The sequence below is a fragment of the Chelonia mydas genome, chromosome 5 (assembly GCF_015237465.2).
Source record: "Chelonia mydas isolate rCheMyd1 chromosome 5, rCheMyd1.pri.v2, whole genome shotgun sequence".
NCBI lineage: Eukaryota > Metazoa > Chordata > Testudines > Cheloniidae > Chelonia > Chelonia mydas.
The window spans coordinates 46531075-46553792 of NC_051245.2; the positions used below are offsets into that span (position 1 = coordinate 46531075).

Consider the following 22718-nt stretch of genomic DNA (forward strand, 5'->3'; position numbering starts at 1 on the left):
TTGTTTGATGATTGCTCCTACTTTCTTGAAGAGGGTACTACAGGAAGATAGGCTATCTGTCTGAAAAGAATGCTGAGAATTTTTAAAGCTACCATATACACCACAAATACGCATTTATTTTCAGTCAGGCAAAACAGACTGGTTACACTGGCATTTCTAGTATGAAACAGCCAAAACCTTGTGAGGGACAAGCTTAATAACTGAATAAGAAACTGAGAGATTTTCTCCCTGCAAGTTATTCTTCTAAAAATGTTCATAAATTAAAAATAATCCTACATCCAAGGTCAGCGCTCAGGATTCTGTGTTTTTTCTTGTCACGATTTATGACCTTACTATTTAAAGTTTTTTTTATATATATGTGCTCATCATCTCTGTATCTGAGTGCCTAACAGTGTAGAGTTGAATTGGCAGTTCTGCTTTAGTTTGAGGTGGGTGTTCTTGCTGTTCTAAACATAGAACCTGAGCTGCTAAATTGTCAGGTCAGAAAGGAAAAATTGACTTTTGAGACTAAATATTTCCAGATAAACAGTGTTTTCTTTCATGGTTCAATTAAAACTGACAAATTGAAAAGGGAACTAGAGAACCTTTAGGTTCTTTACAGAAAAAAGATTCACCTTTACTTCTCTTCAGTCCTCATTGGCCGTGAACTAACATTTTGTGTGTCATTTTAAAACCTTTGAGTTTGTAATTTGGTCGTAATTTGTTCTGAACTTAAAATGGAAACATTTTTCTAGGTGAGCTATACGCAAAATGCAGCCTCTCAGTTATGCTCCATTCAATTTATCCTGGATCATTTAATACCTCTAAAGATGTATGGTTTATCTGTTGCAATGATTTAGGCTCATTGGTGAGTAGCAGTTCACCCATCACCCCCACCCAATTAAAGGATCTTCAGTTTCTGCACATTCTACAGTTAAATGATTCCTTAAGAGGATGATTTATCTTTATGCTTGGGTATGGAATTCCTCCACCTCATCCTACTTAAGCTTAATTCTTACTAGATTTAACTTTCCACCATTTGAGTGTGCTGGGGACTATTCCTTATACCATCTCTAAAGTTTTGTTTGTGCTTATTTCAACTGATAGAATAAGTGAAATTTAGGTGCTTGTTGATCCTCCTTTCATAGGTGTGTGTTTTTTGTTTAATTTTTTTTTTTTTAAAACACAAGCGTAAACTGACATTACATCCTTCCCCTGGAAAGCCTTCTGATTTATTATCCTGACAATCTTTCTATTCCCATGCAGTTCATGTGGAGAAGCCAGAGTATATAGATTCTAAGGCCAGAAAGAACCATTATGATCATGTAGTCTGACCCCGTATAACAGGCCATAGAACTTCCCTAAAACAATTCCTAGAATATCTCTCTTAGAAAAACAGCCAATTCTGATTTAAAAATTCAGTGATGGAGAATGCACCACAACCCTTGGTAAATTGTTCCAAGTTAATTACTCTCACCATCAAAAATGTATGCCTTATTTCCTTCTGAATTTGTGTAGGTTCAACTTCCAACTATTGTTTGTGTTATAAATTTCTCAGCTAGCTTGAAGAACTCATTATTAAATATTTGTTCCCCAGGGAGGTACTTATAGGCTAATCAAGTCACTCCTTAACAATCTCTTTATTAGATTCAAGGAGCTCAATCTATTTAGCTTATCACTATAAGGCACGTTTTCTAATCCTTTAATCATTCTCATGAGTTTTTTCTGAATCCTTTCCAGTTTTTCAACATCCTTTTTGAATTTTTGACACCGGAACTAGAAACAATATTCCAGCAGCAGTCACACCAATGCCAAATTTAGAGGTAAAAATAACCTCACTCCTCTTCGAAATTCCCCTGTTTATGCATCCAAGGATCGCATCAGCCCTGCTGACCACAGCATCAAAGTGAGCGCTCATCTTTAGCTGATTATCAACCATCACCCCAAATCTTTTTCAGAGTCGCTGCTTCCCAAAATAGTCCCCCATCCTGTAAGTATGGCCTACATTCTTTGTTCCTAGATGTAGATGTTTACATTTCACCATGTTATAGAACATATCGTTTGCTTGCATTCAGTTTACCACGCAATCCAGATTGCTCTGAGTCAGAGACCTGTCCTGTTCATTATTTTCCACTCCCCCAATTTTTGTGTCATCTGCAAACTTTATCAGTGATTTTTGTTTTCTTCCATGTCATTTGATAAAAATATTGAATAGGGTAGGGCCAGTAACGATCCCTGCTGGACCCCATTGGAAATAGACCCACTCAGTGATGGTTCCCCAGTTACATTTACATTGAGACAAATTAATTAGCCAGTTTTAACCCATTAAATGTGCCCCCACGTTCATTATATATTATTATAGTTTTTTTAAATCAAAGTGTCATGCAGTAGCAAGTCAAATGCCTTACAGAAGTCTAAGTATATTATATCAAAACTATTACTTCTGTCAGACAAACTTGTCATCTCATCCAAAAAAAATCAAGTTAGTTTGACAGGATCGGTTTTCCATGAACCTGTGGCAATTTGCATTAATTATATTATCCTCCTTTAGTTCTGTATTAATCGAGTCTGGTATCAGCTGCTCCATTATCTTGTCCAGAATCGATGTCCGATTGACATGCCTATAATTACCTGGGTCATTCTGTTTACTGTTTAAAAAAAATTGCACATTAGCTTTCTTCCAGTCTTCTGAAACTTCCCCAGTGCTCCGAGGCTTACTGAAAATCAAATCAACAGTCTGAGCTCCTCAGCCAGCTCTCTAAAAACTCTTGAACGCAAGTTATCCAGACCTGCTGATTTTAAAATGTCTAACTCTACTAGCTTCTGTTTACCATCCTCCAGATATACTAGTGGAATGGGAAGAGTATCATCACCACCATATGGTGAGAATATATCATCTGTTTCTTCCCCCCAAATATAGGACAGAAATATTTATTGAACCCTTCTGACTTTTCTGCATTATTATTATTATTATTATTTATTATTAATTATTTTATGATTCCACCATTTCCTCATAGTAATAGACCAATACCACTGTTGGGGTTCTTTTTGTTCCTAATATATTTCAAAAACTCCTTTTGTCCTTATCTGCTAGGCTTCCTTTATCAATTTTCTACAATTCCTAACTTCTGATTTATATTCATCACTATCAACTTCCTCTTTCCTTCATGTTTTTTTTATATATATATTGTGTACGTACGTACACACACACACACACACTTGCCTTCACTTCCCCTCTGAACCAGGTTGGTTTTTTAAACAAGTCCAGCCTTCTCCCTTGATTGTGGTTTGTGATTTTTTTTTTTAATTTTTATTTATTTTTGGCGGGGAGCATCTAATAGGGTGTTCTTAAGTGATTCCCGCTTACTCACATTTTTTTCTGATTTACATTCTTCCTCACAGAGGATTTGGCTCATAATTGTTTTCAGCTTTGTGAAATTGGCCATATTTAAGCACTGTGTGTGTGTGTGTATATATATATTTTTCACATATATAAAAATAATAAATACATATAAATATAATGTTAATGGTCTGGGCTTTATTCTGCTTGCACATTATAAATGCAATCCGGTTATGATCACTTGTACCTAAGCTACTATTCATTTTTAGTTCTCTGATCAGTTTTTCTTTATCATAAACTAAGAGATTTAAGACCTATTTCAATGCCTTGAATAGGGCCAAACTCTTTTGGAAATTATCCTGCTTGTTCGTAGCCTTTGTCTACATATTAGGTATTTTCAGATGTTCTCCCACTGTTGATTTAGCACCGGTGCAACTCTACCAGTGCTAGGAATGCTAGTGGTGTACAGCCCAGTCAGAGGGTTTTACTCCAGTGTGATCTTAACCCAGTTCTGAAAATGCCTTTCCGTGCTTTACCCTAGAGAGCTTATCATTCTGAGCACCAGTGGCGTTTCAAAAGACTAAGGGGGATCTTCAACAAAAATTCTTGTGCCGCTCTGCTCCCATTTGGTCTTTATCTATAGCTGTGTTATGACAGTAAAATTCTCAAGACCGGGTTCTATAACTTTTTTTTTAACTGCCTGCACAGGGGGGAAGTATACACCTATGTTGTATATAATATTAAATGCTGGAGTTCTCAGTATTCTTGTTTACCCAGCTTCCTCTCATTTTTTGAGGTTTATTTTTTTTCCCCACCCACTAGATTTTTTTGAACTTGACGGCAATTGGAATTGCAACTCTTACAAGGCTGTGTTCTATACGATATGTATGAGGGATAAGTGTGGTAGGTGGCTTCCATTGGTTACTATTTTTTTCAAATAGTTGCATGACTTTTGGAAGCATGCATTTCAAGTCGATGAGTGTGGCTCTGCAGAGGTGATATACTGTAGATGTAGAACTTCAATTGTCGTAACCTTTGTTAAAATAGTTTTCACAATAAATAATAGTTTCCAGTCAAATAAGAAAGCTACTCAGAATAAAACATGCTGTGCTGTTAAAGCCAGAGTTCAGAGGCTTTGGAATTTTAAAAATTAACATTTAGTTTCCTGTTCCATGTTATCAGTGTAGTTAATTGGATCTGAAAACTTGAGAGACTGGAACAAGACATTTCTTGTAGCAGAGATGTACAGTGGTGACTCCTCTCCAAACAGTTGAGAAGTGAGTTCTCTTTAGGCTATCAGTCCTCAATACTGACCCATTATATACCACATTTGCAGTTTACTTAACAAAATTCTCTCCCTGAATGTTGTTTTTAAAAGTTGATAATGTGCTTAGAATGTAAACAGGGCACCCCAGTGGGCCTGAACTCCCAGCTCATTTAAGAGAATATGATGGACCTCCAAAATCTCCCCCCCACTCAGCCTTCCAAACCCCCTAATCATTTTAGTAGCGCTTTTCTGAACCTTTTCTAATGCCAGTATATCTTTTTTTTAAATGAGGGGACCACATCTGTACTCAGTATTCAAGATGTGGGCGTACCATGGATTTATATAAGGGCAATAAGATATTCTCCGTCTTATTCTCTATCCCTTTTTTAATGATTCCTAACATCCCGTTTGCTTTTTTGACTGCTGCTGCACACTGCGTGGATGTCTTCAGAGAACTATCCATGATGACTCCAAGATCTGTCTCCTGATTAGTTGTAGCTAAATTAGCCCCCATCATATCATATGTAGAGTTGGCGTTATTTTTTCCAATGTGCATTACTTTATATTTATCCACATTAAATTTCATTTGCCCTTTTGTTGCCCAGTCACTTAGTTTTGTGAGATCTTTTTGAAGTTCTTCACAGTCTGCTTTGATCTTGACTATCTTGAGCAGTTTAGTATCATCTGCAAACTTTGCCACCTCATTGTTTACCCCTTTCTCCAGATCATTTATGAATAAGTTGAATAGAATTGGTCCTAGGACTGACCCTTGGGGAACACCACTAGTTACCCCTCTCCATTCTGAAAATTTAACATTTATTCCTACCCTTTGTTCCCTGTCTTTTAAACAGTTCTCAATCCATGAAAGGATCTTTCCTCTTATCCCATGACAACTTAATTTACGTAAGAGCCTTTGGTGAGGAACCTTGTCAAAGGCTTTCTGGAAATCTAAGTACACTATATCCACTGGATTCCCCTTGTCCACATGTTTGTTGACCCCCACCCCCCTCAAAGAACTGTAATAGATTAATAAGACATGATCTCCCTTTACAAAAACCATGTTGACTTTTGCGCAACAATTTATGTTGTTCTATGTGTCTGAGAATTTTATTCTTTACTATTGTTTCAACTAATTTGCCCAGTACTGATGTTAGAGTTACCGGTCTGTAATTGCCAGGATCACCTCTAGAGCCCTTCTTAAATATTGGCCTTACATTAGCTATCTTACAGTTATTGGATACAGTAGCTGATTTAAAAGACAGGTTACAAACCATAGTTAATAGTTCTGCAATTTCACATTTGAGTTCTTTCAGAACTCTTGGGTGAATGCCATCTGGTCCCGGTGACTTGTTACTGTTAAGTTTCTCAATTAATTCCAAAACCTCCTCTCGTGACACTTCAATCTGTGACAATTCCTCAGGTTTGTCACCTACAAAAGACTGCTCAGGTTTGGGAATCTTCCTAACATCCTCAACTGTGAAGACTGAAGCAAAGAATTCATTTAGTTTCTCTGCAATGACTTCATCGTCTTTAAGTGCTCCTTTTGTATCTCGATCGTCCAGGGGCCCCACTGGTTGTTTAGCAGGCTTCCTGCTTCTGATGTATTTAAAAAAGATTTTGTTATTATTACCTTTTAAGTTTTTGGCTAGCTGTTCTTCACACTCCTTTTTGGCTTTTCTTATTACATTTTTACATTTAATTTGGCGGTGTTTATGCTCCTTTCTGTTTACCTCACTAGGATTTGACTTCCACTTTTTAAAAGATGCCTTTTTATCTCTCACTGCTTCTTTTACAGGGTGCTTAAGTCACGGTGGCTCTTTTTTAGTTCTCTTACTGTGTTTTTTAATTTGGGGTGTACATTTAAGTTGAGCCTCTATTATGATGTCTTTAAAAAGTGTCCATGCAGCTTGCAGGGATTTCACTCCAGTCACTGTACCTTTTAATTTCTGTTTAACGAACCTCCTCATAGTTCCCCTTTCTGAAATTACATGCCACAGTGTTGGGCTGTTGAGGTGGTGTTCCAACCACAGGAATGTTAAATGTTATGGTCACTATTTCCAAGCGGTCCTGTTATGGTTTTCTCTTGGACTAGATCCTGCGCTCCACTCAGAACTAGATTGAGTGTTGCCTCTCCCCGTGTGGGTTTCTGTACCAGCTGCTCCAAGAAGCAGTCATTTAAAGTATCGAGAAATTTTGTCTCTGCATTTCGTCTTGAAGTGACATGTACCCAGTCAATATGGGGATAATTGAAATCCCCCACTATTATTGAGTTTTTTATTTTGATAGCCTCTCTAATCTCCGGTTTCAGAGTAGCAGCTGTGTTAGTCTGTATCCGCAAAAAGAAAAGGAGTACTTGTGGCACCTTAGAGACTAACAAATTTATTAGTCTCTAAGGTGCCACAAGTACTCCTTTTCTCTAATCTCCCTTAGCATTTCATCGTCACTATCACTGTCCTGGTCAGGTGGTCGATAATAGATCCCTACTGTTACATTCTTATTAGGGCATGGAATTACTATCCATACAGAGTCTATGGAACATGTGGATTCATTTAAGATTTTTATTTCATTTGATTCTACATTTTTTTCCACATATAGTGCCACTCTTCCCGCCCCCCCCCCCCACCTCCCCGCATGACCTGACCTGTTCTGTCCTTCTGATATATTTTGTACCCCAGAATAATAGAATATCAGGGTTGGAAGGGACCTCAGGAGGTCATCTAGTCCAACCCCCTGCTCAAAGCAGGACCAATCCCCAATTTTTGCCCCAGATCCCAAATGGCCCCCTCAAGGATTGAACTCACAACCCCGGGTTTAGCAGGCCAATGCTCAAACCACTGAGCTATAGATTGTGTCCCATTGATTGATTGTCCTCACTCCACCAGGTTTCTGTTATGCTTGTTATATCAATATCCTCCTTTAACATGAGGCACTGTAGTTCACCCATCTTATTATTTAGACTTCTAGAATTTGTGTACAAACATTTTAAAAACTTGTCACTGTTTATTTGCCTGCCCTTTTCTGATGTGTCAGATTCTTTATGTGAATGTTTCTTGTCTGATCTGGCCCATACTTTATCCTCTTCTGTCCCCTCCTCCTGACTAAAACCTAGAGAATCTCTACCAATAGACTCTCCTCTAAGAGAAGTCTCTGTCCAATTCACGTGCGCCTCTGCAGCAATCGGCTTTCCCTCATCTCTTAACATTAAAAAGGTTGCAGAGCAGTTTTTAAACTAAGTGCCAGCAGTCTGGATCCACTTTGGTTTAGGTGGAGCCCATCCTTCCTGTGTAGGCTCCCACTATCCCAAAAGTTTCCCCAGTTCCTAATAAATCTAACCCGCTCCTCATCCAAGCATTGAGACTCCAAAGCTCTCCCTGCCTACCTGGCCCTGCATGTGTAACTGGAAGCATTTCTGAGAATGCCACCATAGAGGTCCTGGATTTCAGTCTCTTTCCTAGCAGCCTAAATTTGACCTCCAGGACGTCTCTTCTACCCTTCCCTATGTTATTGGTATCTACATGTACCACGACCACCTGCTCATCCCCAGCACTACACGTAAGTCTATTTAGATGCCTCAAGAGATCAGCAACCTTCGCACCAGGTGGACAAGTCACCATACGGTTATCACTATCCCAGTCATCACAAACCCAGCTATCTATTTCTAATGATCAAATCTCCCATTACTAAAACCGGCCTTTTCCTAATGACTGGTGTTCCCTCCCCCAGAGAGGTAACCTCAGTGCGAGAGGATACCCCAACATCATCTGGAAGGAGGGTCCCAACTATGGGAAGGTTTCCCTCTGTTCCCATTAACTGCTTTCCTTCTCTGGGCCTTTCATCCTCCTTAACAGCGCAGGGGCTGTCTGACCAGAGGTGGGACAAATCTACAGTGTCCCGGAAAGCCTCATCAACATACCTCTCTGCCTTCCTTAGCTCCTCCAGTTCTGCCACTCTGGCCTCCAAAGCCCATACACGGTCTCTGAGGGCCAGGAGCTCCTTGCACCGAATGCACACAACGCCACCCGCCCACAGGGCAGGCAATCATACATGCTACAGTGAGTGCAATAAACAGGATAGCCCCCACTCTGCTGCTGGGCTTCTGCCTGCATTTTCTCCTACAGCTACCTAGGTTAATGGTAAGATTTTTGTTTAAATCAAGAAGTTTTGATTATAGTTTAGTTTAAAGGTTTTAAAAATGGCAAGTGTACCTCGCCACCTTTCCACTCCCCTTCCAAACTCCCTCTTGAAACTCCCTGTTAACGGTCCCTGGTTGCAAAGCTCCCTGGCCACTTGCTTGCTGCTTCAAAAAAGCCCTGGCCTTCTTGATAGCCCTGCCCCCTGACTAAGGCTCAGCCAATGAACAGAGGCTTCTAGATTTCAAACCTTGTTTAGAAGCTCACAGCTTCCAACTGCTGGCCACAGCACATGGTCCTTCAGACAGACAAACACAAGCTCAGCACACAGCAAGTAACCCCCAAACACAAACACGCACTACAGACAGCCACTTACCCCAAGGGTCCTGTATTTGCTCCTCCTTCACCTGGAGAACTCCCTCTCAAAACTCCCTGTTAGCGGTCCCTGTTTGCAAAGCTGTGATGGCAAGGATAGAAGGTATAGTTTTTTCAGGATTGAGCAGGTGGTGGAATTGTTCTCAAGTAATAGGCATTCTCCTACTGCAAGTATAATATTCTTCCATATGTTTACTGCATAGTTAACGACTTGTGTTATTTGGCATGACTTGCTGTCCCTGTTAAATCTCAAGCATTAAAGGGAATGTAATGACTAAAAGATTATTGATTTTATAGGGGTCTGTTAAATTGCAGGATAGGAATAGAAAGTAACAATTTCTATCTCTAATGTTCATGGCATAATGTAGCAAAAGCAAAGGTGTGTGCAGAAGTAGTATTGGGCAATCGTATTGGGAAAGGTGGAATAGGAGGACGACAGCATGAAAAATTGGAAGAATTTGATAATCATGCAGCTGGGCAGTTATGACAAATCTGGAAGGCCAAGAAAAATGCAAAAGTTGAATGTACTTTGGAAATGTATGTATAATTTGTATAAATACATTCATATAGTGAAAAGGAAGGTAAATGGGGACAGGCTATTTGCAGTGACGATTAAATAAAAATCAAAGCTAAAAACCTATACTACTACTAAAATATAGGAATACACCAATTGTCCATCTAGCCTAATATCCTGTCTCTAACTGTTACCTATATGAAATGCTTTAGAGTAATGTGAAAACAGAATAAAAGGCATCAGGCAAGCTATGCAAAAACATATAATGGAATATGTATATCTCCCTAAACCAGGTTGGTGATTTAATTTATGCCTTGGAGTGTGAGAGACTTTTTAATTCTTGATTTCAGATGCTAATCTGAGTTTAAATGTTTTCCTGCTTGGAAGGAAATATCAGTCCAGGGAAGGCATTTCTGCTGATGCCACTCACCCTCAGTGCCCTAACTTATTTCCCTGAATGGCCATAATGTAGAGTCACAATCGAGTCCCAAAAGACTGCTAGCCAACTTGCCTTGGGTAGACTGAAACACACATTTTCTGGCTCCGTATGCTCAGTCTATCAGATACTGCTGCTGTTCAAATGAACACAGAATTCAAGACTAATATTAATTATATACAGTAGAACCTCAGTTACAAACACCTTGGGAATGGAAATTTGTAACTCTGAGCAAAACGTTATGGTGGTTCTTCAAAAATGTTTACAACAGAACATTGATTTAATACAGCTTTGAAACTTTACTGTACAGAATTAAAATGCTGCTTTCCCTTCATTTTTTTTTTAGTAGTTTACATTTAACAGTACTGTACTTGTTGTTTTGGGGGGGTTTCTCTCTCTGTTGCTGCCTGATTGCATACTTCTGGTTCCAAATGAGGTATGTGGCTGACTGGTCAGTTTGTAACTCTGGTATTCATAACTCTGCGGTTCTGCTGTAATTCTATTTTCTGTTCCCTTAATAGAGCGTGGCTGTCTTATTTGTTTTTTTTCTCCACGGCAGTTGCAACTTAAATGGATCTTTGCACTGATAATAGTGACTGTTTTCTCCTCCCCCTGAAATTTGTGTTCAGCGTACGTTACCTTTTACTTGTCTGTGCTGACTTTCTATAGGTCCTTTCAGAGTTAGCAAAAACTCTTCCAGTACACTAAATATTTAGAATCCAAATGATATTCCCCAGCCAGATTGTAATTATAACATCTCAACTTTTCATTTACAAGACAACGTCCATTATATGTTAAGTTTCAAAAATCAACATTATCTTGCAATTTTCTCTACACACACCCACCCTCAGAAATGTTGAGAACTAAAATAAAACACAAATGTGTGAGACTTCGTCTCTTTTCTTGTACACAGGGAAAGGAGTTCTATCCGGGGCTGCTTTTTAATACCTTTTTAAAAATTAGAATTTGTTCTTGTCAGGGGGTGCTCCCCTGTCGCTACACTGGTGCCTCCCCTTGGTCACTCTGTTGATTTACCTCTTGAGGTAGACATCCTCTGGTCTGCAGCTCCTCTTTTGCTCCAGGATCTTCAGTGTCTCCTTTGTGACCTAGCCCTCCAGCTAGGTCACTCAGCATTCCCCCTTCCGGGGGACAGTCCATTAGCAGTCCTAGGCAGTTTTCCCATTCACTGCCTCAGGTCTATGCTATGCGGTGTCCGCTAGGGGAACCTGGGCCTGCCCTCTTCTCAGTGTTCCAATCCAGGGACCCTCAGCTCAGTGGTTCTGTGCTTCCTCTTTCTGCCCTCGCTGCTCCTTCCCTGGACTGATTCCTACACTCTGGTTTCCCCCATCTCTTTCTCCCTGCCCCCCTTCCCAGGGAGTGACTGCTGCCTGATTTCCTAGCAGCCCAGTATGTAGCCTGCTACCTGTCTTTATAGGCCCTGCCTGTTCCTGCACAGGTTAGCCTCTCTCTAATTAACTGCCTCTGGTCTAAAGCTTCCTCTCTTTGCAGTCAATTATCTGATTGGGTCTACCTGGCCCTATTCTGTTCTTGCAGGGCTAGTGTGGGGATCTCCCCCATCCCAGTTCTAAATATAACACTAACAACAGAAATTTTCCAATGGCTATGCTTTCCAATTGCTCTTAAAAATATTGTTCAACTTCATATTGTGAACTTGGGGGACTTGTTGCATATTTTAGTTGTTCTTTGTGTATAAGCATATTTGGCTTTTCCTGGATTAAGTAAAGTCCAGTCCTACTTCATCTTCAGTCTGTCTCCAATAGTTTCTTGGCATGTATTTATCTGTATTGCAGTGGCACCTAGTAGCCCCAACTCACAGTTAGGACCTATTGTGGTAAGGCATGGTGCAAACTCATAGTAGGATACTGCCTGCCCCAAAGAGTTAAAAATCATAACAGGCGATCAAGTCAAAGGGTGCCGGAAAGGTAGCATTATTTCTTCCATTTACAACTGGGGTACCAAGGCACAGAGAATCCAGTGTAATATTTCATTTATTTATGGAGTGCTGTTTATGTTGATACCATGGTGAGGAGGGCCATATACATGAATGTATAAATACATACATATCTGAATGTATAAATAAAGGTACACTGTACATTGCAAACATACAAAACATGCTCCCCGCTCTGAAGAGCTTACTGTCTAATGTAGATACAGTAGAACCCCATTTATCGGACCCTCCATTATCCGGTTCTACATGGAAAACCAGTGCACACAGGTCCAGAAAGTGGGGGGGGGGGGTCTCTCCTATGGCGTTGCAGCATTGCGCTTTCCCATTCTCTGGTTATCCAGATTTTAGATTATCCAGTCTGGCCCCAGTCCCAATTAGATTGCATAAATGGGGTTCTGCTGTATTATGAAACCTGGGGAAACAATTCAGAAAATGGTGAGGGTAATGTTTAAATGGAACTCCACTTGACATGATTTTCTGAAAGAAGTTTTTCAAGTAGAGGGAAGCTTTCTGCTTCCTTGTAAAGATAGTTTCTCAACACTAGAAAATTCACTTGGTCCATAAACAGTGCTATGTTTTGGCATAAATGACCTTGAAAGTTTCTGGTTTTAAAGAGAACAATACTTTGACTTGGGAAGCATAGTTCATTCTTTCTAAGAGTAAAACTTATCAGCCAACTGCTGTTTTACAGATGTTCATTGCTTAGGATATGTGTACACTGCAGCTGGGAGTGTACTTCCCAGCTTGAGCGGACCTATCATGCTAAAAGTAGCAGTGTAGCCAGGGGGTAGCTTGGTGCCTGAGCACGTACCTAGGGTGTCCGAACAGGGGTGTGTACTTGCGGGGGCCTGACCCAAGCGGCCACTTGGGCTGCCCTTGGCTGGGCTGCCCCTGGCTAGGCTGCTATTTTCGGTGTGCTGGTCTGAGCAGAGTTAGTATGTCTGTCTGCCCGCACTGGGAAACATGTTCCCAGATGCAGTGTAGACATACCCTTAGAGGCATACTTTTGAATAGGGTTTACATGCATAGTGAAGGAAGATTTCTGATGACATAGGGCTTTTGTATACCCAACTTCTGACTTGCCTCCTGAATATTCAACATCTAAACCCTTCAAAGAATCAACTTTTAACCTTTTTGTTTTATTTTTAGTTTTAACACCGGTAAAGGGACCTTCTCGGGCAGACATGGAAGGACTTTGCCCTGTTCGTTCAGGAGAGACTTCTTCACAAGGGTCCTCATCTGGTCCAAGAGAGATTGATGAGACTGTGGTGACTGAGTTAACTATTTCAGATGAAAAAGTGACCCAGATAGAAAGCATACTTGATCTCTGGAGTGGAAGTCTTAAGGTATTAAATTTGTGCTAAATCTAATATCCTTATATTGAGCAGATGATTATTGTGGCATTGGTAGAAGCACAGGAGAAAATATAATCTAACTAAGTTGGGAAATCGATGTAACTTCTATTGCTCGATAGCTAAGCAGTTGAAAACCTACTGGACTGGCACAGAGATGGACTAATAATCTGCTTGCCTTTGACTAGCGAACACTAAATACTCCAAGAATCAGTTCTGTTCATGCAGTGGAAGCTATAAGTGTGTCTGTATCTGTGGTCCCAGAAAGATCCTTACATTTCAAGCTCTGTGGATGTGCACAGGCTGGATCAGAACTGCCAATCAAAAACATAGATCAAATGGGAGTGGGTGGAGCAATAGTTGTATTCTTCCATCTCCCACCTGCAACCAAGCTCCACCCACTTGAGACACCAGAATGAGACTCCAGTCACAGTAGAATGGGTCATATTTTAAACGTCTGCACGTTCATGTTCTGTTGGATTTCTCAGGATTGGCTCCTTTTTAGTGGAATTTGTAACATCAATGGGCTCTGCTGGACTTCTTTGAGTTTGGCTCCGAGTGAACCTGGATGCCCTGTAGGGGTGGCTTCCTCTTAGTGGTGCTCAGTTACCCAAGCTCCTCTCCACTCCCTTGTTGGCTCCACTGGCTAGATTAAAATGGTACTTTTCCAAGCGTCACTGGTTGTGGCACCAAAATGAAATATTCTTAGTAGCTTGATCATGATTTGATTCTCCTCCTCCTATCTTACATGCTTTTATTAGCAGTCTAATAATTAAATGTTTGTATTTAAGTTATCATAATTAGATGTGTCTGGTAATTGGACAAAGTTGTACATGCAAGGTTCAGTGTAAATTTTGATGTCTGATTAGCTGCCATGTGTTCTAGGATTAAAAGACTTGGAGAGGATAATTTTCCTAGTTTTAATTAGTGCTAGCCTTTTCAGACAAATGTTCTGACTGAACTCAGAAAATGGAAAATGACTTTTATTGAACATCACAAGCTGGAAATGAGACAAGAGAAAGAGAAACATGCTGCACATGTGCGACAACTGAACAATCAGATGGAGAACCTGAGAGAGCTGCTACATACATATGAAATCTCCATTGGCAGAAAGGATGAGGTAACAGTGTTCTTATTCTGTTCTGTCTTCTATTTTTAGAACTCTCTGAGATTTGAATCTTTTTTTAATTGTACTTTCACATCAGGAACTTGTTTTGCAACAGGTAATTTATACACTCTAAACTTACTTGCTTAGTCAGAAAAGAAGCATCAGGGTATTTCAAGCCAGTCAGGATGAACTTTAGCAAGGGTAGACTCAAACAACATTATCAGTAAACCACATAATTACTGTGCATTCTCTAATACTAATAGGGAAATTTTACTGTTTTGTCCCTAATTTATGGTTTCTTTTCCATGAAAATCGCACTGTTTTGGATTAGTAATTACAAATTGCTTCCACTTACCTCATCCCTTACAACCAAGTTGGTTTAAAGGCTTTAATTATTTTTTTTGTGTAGATAGGATGGGTCTCCACATAATCTTTCAAATGGGAAGAAATCTCTTACATATTTAGGGGGAGTTTTATTTTAGTATAAACTGATATAAAATGAGCACTATGGTTCTGTGGTCTTAGAGTAATAATTTCCTTGCAGCACCTACACCAGTTGTCTTGAATTCAACTAGTATTATACAGATAGGTATAAAAGAGTAGGAATTGTGGGAATCTTGCAATCGTATGCCACTTTAATCCCCTCTTCTACATAATAGCATTTAAAACCTTCACTTGAGAACACTTCAGCTGAATTTTGAATTTTAACAATTTATTTTGAAAATACTCACAAACACCCATTGAAAGACAGTACGTAGAAAGAGTAAAAGTACGCTCCCCGGATTCACTGGACATACACAGAGCCCAGTTACGCAGACCATGTACATTCAATTGCTGCAACTGCATACAAATCCCGTATTTGCCAGTGGAATTTCACTTGCATTCAGTCAGGCCCACAATCCTTCCAATGTATTCCATTTTGATATATTTAGTTCCAGATGGAATAATTCAATGCAAAAATTTATACTTGTATAGCACTAATATGAATGTATTGGAATTGCTGGTGATGCATTTACAATATTAACATCTCTACCCCTACAAGACTAACCCTTCCTCACCAAATCGCGTCTATCAGTATCCTTTATGGAGCTAATTGTGTAATGATAATGGCATATTTTGATTTAGCTGTAGATGGGTGTTCTGCTTCCTCACTTCAGTGCACGATTTGGTGGAATGAATTCTAAAATATTGGTCCATAGGCCTTTTTAGAGGTTGACCTAAATTGTTTACTGCTTTAACCTTTCTCCTAACAAGAATGACAAAGTCTTAAACTTCAAGTAGTAATCGCCTACCAATTTCATAAATAAAAATTGTTCATAATTTAGGTTCTTGCTCTAGTCTTAAAAACCTTACAAAGATCTATCACTGATTTTTCTGTTTTAATAGCAAGAAGTATTTAATGTTTTTCATTTACAGCAGCTGCCTTAAACTTGTACAGTTTTAAGAAGTTGGTAGTGGCTGTATGTGCCACTGTAAACACAATAACAGGCAAAAATATTGCCAACATGAAAATCAAATAGCCTGTAAACTACTAAATAAAATATATGCAAAAATGGTTTTGTTTTCTAATGACTTGTAAACACTTCATGATTACGTTGTAATGTTACATCAGTTCAGCATTTACACTGAAATTGCAAAAAGCTAAAATTAGCCATGACACCCAGGCAGAACAAAGCAGTTTAACCAAAGTAGATTTCACAAAATACAACATTATGAATTGCTAATCTTTAAAAACTAAAGAAGGATCAGCCTTACTTAAGATATTTCAAATAGGCTTTTACTATTGCTGCTTTTGCTTTTGAGCTAAACTTAACTTGCCTCAAAAGGCATAATTTTCTTAAATTGTTGTTTTCTGCAAACTACAACCACTACAGCATGAGTTAAATTCTGCATGGAGGTATAGGAATACTGCACTAGTCACTAGGTAACTGCTTTGATTACAAAGCAATTCTGGTCCATTACTTCTCTGATAAATGTACATTAATGGAATGAATCATAGAAATGTAGGACTGGAAGGGACCTTGAGAGATCGTCGAGTCCATACCAAGGCAGGACCAAGTATATCAAACCATCCCTGACAGGGTTTGTCTAACCTGTTCTTAAAATTCTCCAGTGATGGGAATTCCTCAGCCTCCCTTGGAAACCTATCCCAGTACTTGACTAGCCTTACAGACAGAAAGATTTTCCATATCTTTCTTAGTATGGCACCCAAAATTGGACACAATACTCCAGGTGAGGCCTTACCATTGTCAGGTAGAGCGGAACAGTCACCTCCCATGTCTTACATTTGATGCTCCTGTTAATAAACTCCAGAATATTTGCTTTTTTTTTTTTTTTTTTTGCAACTGCATCACACTTTTGGCTCATATTTGATTTGTAATCCACAATAACTGCAAATCTTTTTCTGCCGTAGTACTGCCTAACCAGTTATCCACCATTTTGTAATTCTGCATTTTATTTTTCCTTCCAAAGTGTAGTACTTTGCATGTATTTACTGAATTTCATTTTCTTAGTTTCCAATCAGTTTCCAACTTATCAAGGTCATTTTGAATTCTAATCCTGTCCTTCAAAGTGGTAGTTATGTGGCAAATTATTAATAGCACAGTGTGTCCGAAGTGGTGGGTCCTGCTGTATTATTTAGATGAAATAAATGGGCCAAACGTGTTAACATAACACAGTTACTGTCCAGCATTTAAATAGTGTTAAACGAGGTCTGGGTTTTGGTATACAGAGACCTTTACCTGCTTAGTACCTTCTAATCTTTATTATAGATACAGAAAAGAAGGAAAAACAATGAAAGTTTCTGAAATGTGAAGTATTAAGTGAGGCTTTCAGTTTAACAACAGGTGTTGTTCCCTTTCCCTTTAGCTGGAGAGAGAGTTTTAGAAGGAAAACCTCCTTTGTTTGACTGTCTCTTAAATGGTATCAAAGATGGTAACAATGGTCCTTTTGGGGAAAAGAGAAGAAGTTAGTTGAGATGGGCTGGAGCTGCTGCTGTTAAAGTCTGATCCCATTTCATCTCAAGTGGTGGCTGGGATTAAGATGGAGCTGGCAGGGGTGGCAATGTCATCTGGCGCGCGCGCGCGCTCTCTCTCTCTCTCTGGCTTGTTCTAGTTAGGACATCCCTCGAGTAGGATGATAAAACCCATGGTCTGAGGGGATAGTGTGGGGTGGCAACCATGATGGTGAAGCTTGCTTAAGTAGCCTCTATCTATGTGTTCTTCCATTTTTCCTCCAAAACTTTCCTTTAAGGACACACAAAGGGAGTGAGGGATGGAATAGCCCATTCCCTCATTATTTTGTCCACCACTTAGGCCTAATATTTGACACACCAATTTTGGTTCATTACTTTCCAGTTCCACGTCTTCTGTTTTTTACCAAGCATGATTTCAGCATAGTCCATGAATCATATCAACTTGGCCTTTCTATTTGGACTAATTTGGGTTTTTTTGGTCTGGTTCTATTGCACCTGTTTATAATATTCATGATAGAAAGTAGGTCAGGTTGTTTTCAATAAACATTTGATGTTGTAGGTTATTATAACATCTTATGAACTTTCATATCTTCTTATAGTTAGCTCACAGTTAGGGTAAATTTGTCAGCCCAATTATTAAACAGTTCCAAGATGGGTCATGCGGTCTGGTGCAGAGGAGGCCTGGGGCCATGGAAAGCAATCCCACCTTGCACTCACCCCGCAGTGGCAGCTCCTGTCCTGTGGGACTTGGCCTGGCTCCCTGCTCTGAGTGTTATGACCTAGTGCTTACGGTTGCAGCACTAATGAGGTTTGGCCCTGAATTTGGACCCTGGCTGGATTGCAAAACAAAAAGAGAGAAAAGGCAATTGGTGTGTCACCTAAGTAAAAATTTTGGGAACCACTGAGTTACCACAGATATTTACACCTTTAGTATATCTTTTCAAATACTAATTTCCATAATTCTTCTGTGAGGTAGCAAATATATTATCCCCATGCCAAACTTTCAGTAATACAAATCATCATTAAAAAGAAAAGGAGTACTTGTGGCACCTTAAAGACTAACCAATTTATTTGAGCATAAGCTCAAATAATAATCAAATAATCATCATTGTTTTCTGATTTGCTGTGTTGTGTTAAGTTTTTGCTTCCTTTTAATTCAGTGATGACGCAGTGTAGCATTCATGACATACGTTTGCAGATACAGTAGAAAATAACAGTTTAATTTTGATAGAAGTTACACTCAGAAGTTTTTACACTGTGTATCAATGTCATTGAATGATGAAGTTGAGTTAATTTTAGTCCTGATTTGAACTTTATTGTTCTTCTTTTAAGGAAAAGACACAGTAGAAAGCTTGTTAGAAGTATTTCATTAAAATGATAAATAACTCATCCAAGTAGTAAACTTCCATTCATTCCCCAAAGAGCATAAAAATATCTATCTAAATCTTCTCTTTAATAAATATTTTGGCAGGTAATCACTAACTTGTCCCATGCAATAGACAAGCAAAAGGAGAGGATAGAGCTAATGAAAACATTTACACGGTGGCGGATTCAGCACGTGGAGGCCAGACAAGAGGTATGTGTGGAAAACAGAAGATGTGATGGTAGATAAGCCTCTGAACTGAAAAGGGTCAGAGTTACTGCAGATCTTGTTACAATCAAAAGAAATAACACATCAAAATAGAAAAGTTTTATGTGACAAAATATTGAATAAGTTCAAGAGCATCAGTTCAAAAGAGAACATTACACCGTACTTTCAGAAATAGTCATGGCAGGGACAAGTGAATCAAAATTATGCCCTTTTTATCACTAATTAGAAGGTTATGCTGATAGCTGATCACAATGTCACTTACCACCTATATTAGTAAGGATGATATCTTCCCAGTATCTGCAAGAGCACGAATAAAAGTGTTCATTCTAAAATCCTGTCACAGAAGCCATTGCTTTTATGTGAAATGTGAAAAATACATTTCTTATAACCATTTGATTTTGGTGCTGGTTTTGCAATTAAGGTCTGTGGTGTTGTCCTCCCCTTCCCTATATTTGGTGTCTCCACACTTCTTCCTCAGCCCTAAAACATCTGTCAGTCACACTCTCACAGATGTTGGAAGTTCTGATAGTCAGCTAACTAAACCTACTAGCCAATTACTGACATGAAAGATGAAAGGCCCCACTGTCCAGGGTCAGTTCCCAAACCCCTCTCACCCCAACCTGTCAGTAAGGACTCTCTGGGCTCCATTTTTCATGAAGGTTTTTGATGGTGTTTCCGAAGTCTGAAGCTCCTCATCACACAAAACCCTTCTGGCTGCTGGAAGGGAGGAGCATTTTCTCTCTTCTCCCTTCCCATCTAGAGATTGCTGGTAGCTGTGAGGCTGGTGTGGACATCTTTTGGCTACTCAGCCTTTCTTCAGCTTGTTCTTTTTGTTTTAATCTCACTGAGTGATTGACTGGATAAGTGGATCTACTGTTACCATTTTAGAAAATATTTTGAGCGTCGGGTACTTTTAAAATATAATTTAATTTTTTTTTTTTTAAAAAAAAGTACAAATCCCTCGTGTGTGTGTGAGAGAGAGAGAGAGAGATTGAAAACTCAATTATTTTAAAAATGACATCTGGTACATGTGAATCTCCAGCTACCATTGTGACTGCAGGTGCTATACTGCATAGCTCCTATGCGGTATAGCATATGCTCATATGCTGCTGCGGTAACTCCATACAAGTACCTTGCACTTCTAAAGTGGCAGCAGTATGTGTGTGGTGTGTCAGCTAAAGTATATGTAAACAAAGTATAAACTACAATATTTCATATAATCTGTTATGCTATAATCCATTTAATGTTACAAAACAATTGACTATATTCTCTTTAATGATCATAGTGCTCATTAAAGAAATAGGAAACACATAATTTGGTAATATTTTATTGTTTAAGGCATATGCAAATAAACTGGCGGACAGACAGTTCCAGATAGCTTTGATGAAGAGGGTTTGGGCAGCTTGGCGCTCTCTTAGTGAAGCAAGATGGAAAGAGAAAGTAGCAAAAGCCTGTCAGTCAAGGGCTGAGGAAGTCTGTATTCAGCTTTCCAAGGATTATGAAGCTAAAATTGCAGAGGTAAGGGGTTTGTTTTTTGTTTTGTTTTGTTTTTTTTAAGTAAACAAACTTACTAAACAAACTTTTAAATAAAATAAATGCACTGCTTTTTCTTCAGAGTGCCAGGAAACCTTTACCAATTGCAGGACTGGGAATCGGGAGATCTGGGTTATGTAGGTAGCTCTGCTATAGATTCCAACTTTCTAGGCCTGAGTCACCTGTCACTTATGCTAGTCAGGGCCATACCTACCCATACACAAAGTATGCAGCTGCGTAGGGCACCAGGAAATTTTGTGTGCTGCTCTAGCCCCCGATCCGCCTCTTCCACATGGACCCCGCCCCTGCAGGACTGCAGGAGGGGTCGGGCTCCCTGCACTCACTGGTGGCGGTAAGCAGAGCAACCTGGCCCCAGCCTGCTCCGCTCCCCTGGCTCCCAGCTGTGCCGCCGGCTGGGAGGCGGTTCCAAGCCTGGAAGCCAGGGGAGCAGAGCAGGCTGGGACCGGGTCACTCCACTTCCCACAGGAAGTGGCCAGCCCCGCCCCCGACCCGCCCGCAGGGGCCTGGGGCAGCAGTGTAGGGCACCAAAATGGCTAGGGATGGCCCAGTGCTAGTTGTATACCAATATAAATGAAGTTACTCAACACTTATGCCAGAGAGGAAAATCAGAAGCTATGATACATCTGAAGAAGTGGGCTTTTTACCCATGAAAGCTTATGCCCAAATAAATTTGTTATTCTTTAAGGTGCCACCGGATTCCTCGTTGTTTTTGTGGATACAGACTAACGCAGCTACCCCTCTAATACTAGAATCTGTGTTTGAAATTAGATGAGTCACTTAACTTATCTGTTGGCTCCTTTTGTCTGTCTGCAAAAAGGGGATGACATATACCTACTTAACAGTGGTATTTGTAAGTCTTAATTCATTAATGTTTGTAAAGTCTTTTGGATCCTCTCATGGATGGTCCTATAGCAGAGGTGGGCAAACTACAGCCTGCGGGACCCTCCTGCCCGGTCCCTGAGCTCCTGGCCTGGGAGGCTAGCCCCCGGCCCCTCCCCTGCAGCCTCAGCGTGCCACGCCACACTCTGGGGGCCAGGCAGCGCAGTTGCAGACCTGCGGCCTGACCCGGTGCTCTGGGCGGCGCGGCTGTAGCGCCACCAGCCACTGGTGCTCCAGGCAGCGCGGTAAGGGGACGGGGGGGTCAGAGGGCAGGGAACAGGGGTCCTGGCAGGGCAGTCAGGAATGAGGGAGGGGGGGTAGGATGGGGCGGCAGGGGGCGGCAGTCAGGGATGGGAGGTCCAGGAGTGGTCAGGGGACAGGGAATAGGGGAGGTTGGATGGGGCAGGAACCATCAGGGGGCGAGTAGTGGGGGGGGGGGGGGTCAGATAGGAGGCGGGGGCTGGACCACACCTGGCTGTTTGGGGAGACACAGCCTCCTCTAACCGGCCCTCCATACAATTTTGGAAACCCGATGCAGCCCTCAGGCCTAAAAGTTTGCCCACCCCGTCCTATAGAAATGCAAGATTGTTATTGTGAATGAGCAAGTCTATCATATTGTATAAACAGAAATCTTTGTATAATAACTGCTTTTCTGTTAAAAGTTGATAAAGATATTTTCCCTACAACTCTCAACTTCATCCTAATGAAGATGTGTGAAAAATTTAAGCTAAGGTAGCTATCACACATCAGACCACTGTGATATTACTTTTCAAGATTGTTACAATTTAAAGAAATTAAAAAGCACAGTCAAAGAGGACTTGTGCTCCTAAGTCACTTAGATGCTTTTGAAAATCCTGCCCGAAAACAATTAATTTTGAAAATGTAATTTAAGGAAAAATATCCGAATCCCTTGCTTTATGCATGTATAACTTAATCTGTCCTTAACCAACACAGACCTTGTGTTTTGCAAATGGTTGTAAAATGATAGATGTGTTTGTGGATGCAGTTAAGGAAGTTCATGGAAGTATGGCCTTCCATGCTAATAAGATTAACAGCTGGGGTTACATGACAGGAGCAAAGATAAAATTATAAGATACAGTTAGACTGATCTCTAGGTGGGGTCAGGAAGAAGTATTTGCTGTGTTTCCCCCTGCCATACCACGGTTTTCTATAGCACAGTTAAATACATTACAAGGATTTGACCTGGAAGTTCCTGGTTTTAATCATGGTTGGGACTGAATACTGGACTG

At 40.2% G+C, this 22718-nt stretch overlaps 1 protein-coding gene across 10 annotated transcripts in view; it reads left to right on the forward strand.

Annotated features, from left to right (window-relative positions):
• Positions 1–22718, forward strand: part of POC5 (POC5 centriolar protein) — a 47557-nt gene that overhangs the window by 13088 nt on the left and 11751 nt on the right. For all 10 annotated transcript variants that reach the window (XM_037902993.2, XM_037902996.2, XM_043547174.1 and 7 more), the window contains 4 exons: positions 13160–13356; positions 14306–14482; positions 18916–19020; positions 20374–20553. In XM_037902993.2, coding sequence (XP_037758921.1) covers positions 13160–13356; positions 14306–14482; positions 18916–19020; positions 20374–20553 — 659 coding nt within the window. The remainder of the gene's footprint in view (positions 1–13159; positions 13357–14305; positions 14483–18915; positions 19021–20373; positions 20554–22718) is intronic.